This window comes from Crocodylus porosus, unplaced genomic scaffold, assembly GCF_001723895.1.
Source record: "Crocodylus porosus isolate Cpor-Errol unplaced genomic scaffold, CroPor_comp1, whole genome shotgun sequence".
NCBI classification, from domain to species: Eukaryota; Metazoa; Chordata; order Crocodylia; family Crocodylidae; genus Crocodylus; species Crocodylus porosus.
Window position 1 is genome coordinate 23,653,415 of NW_017728915.1, and position 8,009 is coordinate 23,661,423.

Here is an 8,009-nt window from a genome sequence, read left to right on the forward strand (position 1 = left end):
AAAAGTTAATTGCAGGATAAACACCATCACAGAATACTAAGCACTTTTAGATGTCTCTATGAACAGCAAGTGCATTTTGCAAGACTGTTCTCTATCCTCAGAAAATAAAGCTTTCCACTTTTTATTTACTTCCAAATTTAATTGAAGACTGCCTTAAACTAAACTAATCTGTACCTTGGTTGCACTGTTAAGGAAATCAAGACAACCTTGGAATTTTCATACATATTTTACAATCTCCCATTCATCAACACCAAAAGTCGACCCAATTCTAAAACGTGCAAAAAACAGTGAAACAGGAGGACAGCTGCAGTTTTCCAGACAGTCTAAACTGGTATACACAAAGATGTTCAAATGTAACCAAAGTGCAAACTGGCCAAGGAAATATTTTGTTGGTTCCTCTCTTACTCATCTTCACTAATGTACAATGTGTCTCTGTGTACTGCGATTAAGCATATTTGCTCAAATCAAACTATTTTAGATTTTTATATAGTTAAATATAACACAAATACTTCCAACCACAAAACAAATGATACACATTAGTGAGGAATAAGACATGAACTTAATCTTATTCAATAAGAAGAATATAACCTGTCAGGCATTAATGATATCCCAGCCTTAAAACTTCTTGTTTTTACCATTAGAGACAGAACCTATTAGCTGTTTTGTGCACAAAAATCAGCCATTTTGACCGCAGTGTCAAAGCTTGAATATGCATAACAAGAAAAGGAAGTGGGGGAACCCCACCATGATAGTGTTAGTTTATATTCTCTTATCCAATCCAGCTTTACTTTACTTTTCTGCAGTGTCTCACTGTGTTCTCTGTTTTCCCCAGGAAGCAAACAGTATTTTTCAAGATAACTCCCAGATACTTCTTAGCAGTCCTGAAAGGGGAATACTATAGTACAATCACTTCCCCCTTTGGCTCTTTACATTTCCCAGTGGTATTGCCTTTTTTTTTTTCTAATTTTGTATGTACTGAATCCTCAAAGACTACCTGTAAGGGCCAGATTGAAAATGGCTATGTGAGTTTAACGCCCCATCTACACATTACATTTTAAGATATGATTATCGGTTAATTATATCTCAAGTGGTCGCCAAGTCGCATGTTCAATCAGTTGCGTGATAAAAAGAAATAAGCTACAGAATTATTCTACTGTGGTTCCTTCCATTAATTGAACATGTGACTGGGAGCTCCCTTAGCTGATCAGGTGCCACTGTGGCTGGTCACCTGTGGTCTCCCAGTTGTGGGGGTGTCTAGGGTGTTCCCATGACTGGAAGCTCACGTCAGCTACAGCCTGGTACCTCTGCTGCTGGAATCCTGCATCAGCTGCTGTCTCCCAGCTGTGGGTGTGCATAGAGAGCTCCTGATGCTGGGACAGTGCATCAGCTGCAGTCTTGTCAGCTGAGGGGGCTCCCAGCCACAAGAGCTTGCTACTTGCTGGTGCAGGGGGAGCCTGGGATTGTTAACTGGTCTGGAATCATTGTGATCCCACAATCATGCCTCCTGCCATACATGTGGCATGGCAGGAGGTGCAATTGTGTGGAACATGCATCGGATCCTATTGTGCCTTTTACCTGCATGTCTACAGGGACTCTGAAGTCACTTCTGTTACTAGCCAAGGTAATTTTCAGTTCATTTCAACTTCTAACATGTATAGACAATCAGTTCAGAATCTCACTTTTTTTTATAAAATAAACGGATAGCACTGTTGCTACAGAAGAGATGTTTCAGATATTTAATTTTTTTATAGCATTTGTACTACTATAATGTACAATTAATTGTTAAAATTATACTTACTTGATATTCTTTGTGCCCAGTTGAATTTAAAATGAACGAAAAGGAAATAAAATACAAGTCCACCAAGTATAAATAATGCACAGTACAGGTATGGCAGTTCAGGTTGACTAATGATTGGAGCCAGAACTAGGAAAATTGAGCTCAGTGTCACAAAGATGGGAATGACGATAGGTACCTGTAAGATAAAGAACACCAAACATTTATAAAGGTCTGTGACTATTCTCTGATATAGCCCATCTTTGTTTTAGAACTTACTGAATAATGAAGGATTTTTTACCCCCTTTGTGTCTCGGGTTTTTTATAGTATATTAAAAAAAAAAAAAAAAAAGTTAAGAGAAGCGACTGAAAAGGGTGTTTATCATTATCAACAGTAAAGGAATTGGTTTGCCTATGTGATACACCAGAGACCTCCTAGGTAGATTAATTTATTTCTGTATTAGAATTGTAAAAGAATTGACAAAAATCAAGACACCTAAACTCCAATGGAATGAACTAAGTTTCATCCCTAGCACTTTCTGACCAATGGTGGCCAGTTTTTGATTGTAACCTTTTGGCATGAAGTGGAGGTAGAAAGAGGAATAGCGATAGTAAAAAGCGTGAAAAGGACACCAGGTTCATTGTTGTTATGTTTTGAAACACATTCTTGTGCCAAACTTACTGTGATTGGTCTCTTGAGCTCTTTTCTTGTAAACCTCATAACAATGAGTCCCAGCACAGTTAAACCGTAAAATATCCAGACAGCAAAACTAAAGTAGTTAATGAGTGTATCAATATTTCCAGGGATGATATAAATAATAGTAATTGCCCCCTAAAAATACAAAGAAAGAATTGTTATGGACATAGTGAAAGAGGGTTGATGTAGAAATAAAAAACCGAGTTTCACCTGTATGTAGGACATGTGTATTCAAACTGATTTAGTGTGTAATACAGGTTTTTGTTCCACTTCAGTGAACTGTCAGCATATTTAGTACCTTTTACTGTCCAAACCCACCCCCTAAATTTTGAATTAATGATTAGGCCCATTTCAAGTCAGTGAACTATTCGTGTCTGAAGCATCTTGTTTTATCACATAAAACATGTTCTGGAACATAATATGCACCATTTCACCCAGAGTAGCAGAAACTGCTCTTACTCTGTTTTATATATAATACTCACTCCAGTTTCCAGCAGCTGGTGTTTGGCGGGGAAAGATGCATGTTGTATGTGAGAATTTTAGGTGTGTAAGCGTTTGCAAGATTTAGGAAGCAGTATATCAATCTTCTTTTTGTCATAAATTCACTTGCTAAGCAGGAAGAAGTATTTTTATTCATACTACAAACATGTATGCTTTTATTCATAACATTAGCTCAAATTCCAAGTTTAGGGGGCATGGGTATTTGCAGAAAAACTTTTCTAGGATTCTTGTTTTAGCAGAGACACTGAAGTTATTCAGTGTGACCTCAGAAATGATGTGCCTGCATGCTGCACATCTAAAGGTATGCTGGCAGAACCCTACTTCCTTAAAGTTCTGGAGTAGCTGAATTTTTATGTTTTAATTCCATGAATGTTTAAGAACTTTTAGTAGTTGGAACAGTGAAATGACATTAAAATGAAGAGAGTTCTATGAATTATGTAGTCGTTCTAAAATATGTTTGGTTATTTTATCATATGTATAGCCAAAGCTATAGAAAAATCATGATTATATGCATATGGAAGGATCTACATGTTGAAATTACCATTGGGTCATTTGAAAAGCATGTTTTTCTTTGATTTGTTTTACGTAACCTTTTATTTCTTTGCTGAAAATTCATACTTACATAAAATATGATAGCAGGTGCTGGGGTTAAACGCTTAACACTAATGTAAGACAGCACCTTTAGCATGTGCCCTTCGCGACCTGCCACATAAACAAGTCTGACAAAAACAAAAACAGGTTAATTTGGTTAGTGTGGCATCTACGCAGGATTGTGGCATCTACGCAGGATTTAAAACTAGCTTATTTTTCTGATAGGTCAGAATACTTAAACTATTTTTTTTAAAGTTTGATATGATTACTGAATACATCTCCATATGTGGCTACATCTGAGTAACAGTTAAAGTTTGTCTGATTTGCACCATAACTAGCTTTAGGGAATGATCACTTGAGATGGTGGGGAGGAGGTATAACTGGTTTTGAAACATGTGAGTAATGCAGATCAGTGCAGAACTTAGGACTTGTTCAATATTTAGAACTACCAATTTAATTCTTCTCTATAAAAATTATGTAAATCAACACAAATATTTCATAGCATATGATTTGGAGGATTGGCAGACTGTGGGGAATGAGGTTCTCAAGCTTCTCATTTATGTGGGAAAGATGATTAGTTCAGTTTCTTGTACTTTTTTGTTTAATTCATGATCATCGCAACATTTTAGAACTTCTTTAACCTACATAAGCCTATGCATGTTACAGGCATTTGATTTATACTGTGTATATTGTTATTAAATGTTCACTCCTGCTCTTCCCCCCTCTCCGCCGCCCCTTCCCCTTGCCTTGCAATATTTCCTATGGAAAAAGTGATCTCACTGGTAAAATGTTGATATCTAGTGTTCAGGGCTATGGTGTTTATATGAATTTAAACTAGTTCATTTTGAGTTAACAAATAAAAATGCAGAAGAATGAACTTGAATCATCATCGTATTTGATAATGTATGGTATGGACCCTCCCCAGACTTCCTGTTTGGACCTTTATTTTCTTTTTCCCCTGCCACCTGTTACTTGAACCAGATATTTTTACATATAGCTAAATATTTTAAACAGTTTTTTGCCAAACATTACTAAACATGGTTTTTGATGTTTCTTCAAACCTATATAACTGCCTCTGTTAGAGACAGGTCAAGTTTGACTATGTGGTTTATGGCACCGCAAAGATCTTTCCAGCACTACGAACTGCACATTGCACATTATATCTTGCACCGTGCTGCTAATTTGCAGAGCTAGGGCAAAATTCGCTACCGGGATTTAGCGAATCCTATCTAGGATTTAAAGCCCCTGCGCTGAGGCATGCAGAGCCCCGATCTCAAGGGACACTGTGCTTCAGCCAGCCAGACTCCAGCTGGCTGAGTTGCAATATAGCTGGAGATATGGGCTCCATGTGCCTCAGCGCAGGGCGCTGCAGTGGTTCCCCCACAATGAGGCATACAGAAGCAGCAAGCCCAAGGCTGCCTGCTCCCCCGTTTTGAAGTACACTGTGCCCTGGCCACTCGGGGAGCGGCTGGCTGGGATGCAGGGTGCCTCAGTGCAGGAGCTTTGCAGTGCATGGAAACAGGAGAAGGCATCTGCTCCCCTGCTGTTTGGGGCACAGGGTGCTTCAGCGAGGGCTGCCTGCCAGTTAGCAATGCACTGAAGTACTGTGTATCCCAACCAGCCCCCTTGCAGCACATGGAGCAGCAGAGCAATGTGTCCCACTGCAGACCACAAACTTATGCACTGCTATCTGTGCTACTGCGAATACACTCCCCTGCTTGTGTGGATGTGACCATGCTGTTCAACAGCTTGTTCAAATTCCTAGTCCAAGGAAAGGTAAGATTTCACTTGTAGATCTATATCATGTATTCAGCTATTTAAATTTGAAATTTACCTGCCAGCAGTAAAACAGGTCCCATTGGCAGCTCCAATTGTAGAAAAGGCTACGAAGAGAGGAACTATCCAAGCAGCTGGATAAAGGACTCGATCCCCAAATGTCTGAGATACAGGATTAAAATATATAGACACAATTAACATGATATTTGTTTTGGTTGTATTCTGTTGTTCAGGAACCATTCATAAAGAAATCCTGCAAATAAGTCTCTACAGATTTTTAAAAAAAACAAAAAAAAACCCAAAACAAAATTTGCCTAATACTATGGAATAAAATAACAACTACACTGTGGAAATATTTCACCCACTGCTTTAACAAAAGGCTGCTTTAGTGGAATGCAGGCATTTTAGTAGTGTTACACTGCTGTTTAAACCAGGAAACTAAATGCTGGGGTTATTTAAATACAGATATAATGTATCTTGAACAGACTGCTATTTGGTTAAAAACCTGAATTAAATTTTAGGGGATGTCAACAAAAGGAAGATGTGATTGTTGTGTAAGTTGGCACACCCAGGCTAGTTTTAGCTAGTAGAAGTAATGGGAGGGGAGACGATATGGGAACATGAGCTTCACTGTGAGCATATTTTTGTTCTTAGTGCATGTTTTAAAGCTAAACTACCATGTCTTTGTGGCTTTGTTTTTAGTCTTGGTGGATTAAATATAGTGTGGGTATATCTGTCCATGATACAATAATTTTCATTTTACTGGGGTGACATTCTATTTTTTCGAAAGATGATATGAAAATATTAATAACATTTGAGGTTCAGATTACTGTCATCTGCCAGCTCTTCAAGATACAGCAGCAGCAGTTTTACCTAACAATGCTGTGATGTTGCACAATAGTGATAATGTTAAAAGGGAACTTCCAGATAACCTGTCGGCCCATTCCCACCGGGATCCAGGTTTTTTTGATAGTCTACAGTGATGCATTTGAGGTCTAGTGAGGTGATATGCCTGCAATTTTAGTGTCAGTATTGACTTGGTTAAATAGTGTCCACAACAGGTGGTGTATAGTGATTTATAGACGATATGTTGATAAAGGAGATTAAAGAATAGTAATCCTCAAACTCGACTTAATTATGCATACACACTGCACAACCTCTTTTTTCTGTTTTGGTGAACAATTAAAATTTTGAATAAACTAGAATCCTGCTGCCTTAAAGCAAGATTCTGTTTTTTCTCTGCACTGTTTTATGAACTGTTTCTGCATGAATGCTCTGAATAAAGAATGCAGTACATCATGAAATGTTTATTTTCCACAGAGCTAAAGGAATTGGATGTTTTTCTACTGCAAATAAAGCTGTCCCATGTGCATCTCACCAACCGTTTGGGGAATTAAGGTTCTGTTACACTGCATATTCATTCAGTGGAACTTAGGTGTGGGGAGGGATTCTCTTTTTTTTTTGAAAAATTAAAACTTCTTAATTAACTTTTAAAATGTTAAGTAAAATCTTGTACAATACTATACCTGCCAAGAATTTACAAAAGCCATTTCTGAAATGTCAAATGCTTGTTCCATAACAACTATCTACCCATGTGTAACATCAAATAAAAGGAGTCCAGGACAGGGATTAAATGAGACAGAGGCTGTATCTTTGAAAGGATAACAGTTTGACTTTGTGCCTGCTTATAGCCATTTGCCATCTCACTAATACCAGTCAGAATGGAAAGGAGGAAAATAAGGTCAATTGTATGTTGTTGTTCTGTTGAGTATATGTTAAAACCAGTTTCTGAACTTGTAGTACTTTTAAAATGTAAATATTGATGGAAACATTTTCTTATTTCCAGTTGCTTCTCATTAGTAGGGCCTGGGGCAAGTTATTTTTGTCAGATTAATATAAAATATATTTACGTTAACAAAACAATCGTACTGCCAATTTATGTTCAGAGAGAAATAAATTACTAAAGAACATAATTGCCTTTTTATTAGGATTTAGTTCTTTAACGTGTGCAGTATTTCAGTAGATGTTTCTAATTACAAAATGAAAGATGACTTACCACTGCAACTGCCTGTGACTGTAGAAGTTCTGTTGAAGTCATTACGGTAAAATATGAAATATTAATCAGAACGTAGCAAACTGAAACCAGAGGAATTCCAATGATTATAGATAGCGGTAGATTTCTAAAGAATTTAAAAGATACAGTATCAGCATTTCTAAATTGGTAGGTATATTTATTATAATGACTATAGGCTTCCTTCAGTTTTAGTTCTAATTTAAAATTCTTTAGTCATAGGTGTCTTCACTACTAATTATTGTATGTCATTTGTTTCACTATGGCTGAAGGATCATTGTTCAAGATAAGTGCATTTAGGCACATTCTTTAACTGTCATAATATCAGGGATTATTCAAATTGGAGAAATTTTAGAATCCAAATGTCCTTTTTCATCACTTAAACTGTTTTAAATTTTCACTGTCTGGGTTATGTTGCCTAGAAGAGTTGAATTTTTTAGTTGTCATACACTGTCATACTGATTGTTAGCTAAAGAAGTTAATCTAAGGTGGGTCGTAACTCATAGTTTCATAGTTTGTAGGGTTGGAAGAGACCTGAGCAGATCATCTAGTCCAACCCCCTGCCATGGCAGGAAAGAGTACTGGGGTCAAACGACCCC

The 8,009-nt window shown here is 37.3% G+C and overlaps 1 protein-coding gene across 3 annotated transcripts in view; it reads right to left on the minus strand.

Moving 5' to 3' along the window:
- Positions 1 to 8,009, minus strand: part of SLC7A9 (solute carrier family 7 member 9) — a 27,031-nt gene that overhangs the window by 281 nt on the left and 18,741 nt on the right. For 2 of the 3 annotated variants that reach the window (XM_019535831.1, XM_019535832.1), the window contains 5 exons: positions 7,396 to 7,519; positions 5,398 to 5,501; positions 3,595 to 3,691; positions 2,457 to 2,606; positions 1,799 to 1,973 (listed from right to left, as the gene is read on the minus strand). In XM_019535831.1, the coding sequence (XP_019391376.1) occupies positions 1,799 to 1,973; positions 2,457 to 2,606; positions 3,595 to 3,691; positions 5,398 to 5,501; positions 7,396 to 7,519 (650 nt within the window). The remainder of the gene's footprint in view (positions 1 to 1,798; positions 1,974 to 2,456; positions 2,607 to 3,594; positions 3,692 to 5,397; positions 5,502 to 7,395; positions 7,520 to 8,009) is intronic. The other variant, XM_019535833.1, reaches the window with a different exon arrangement.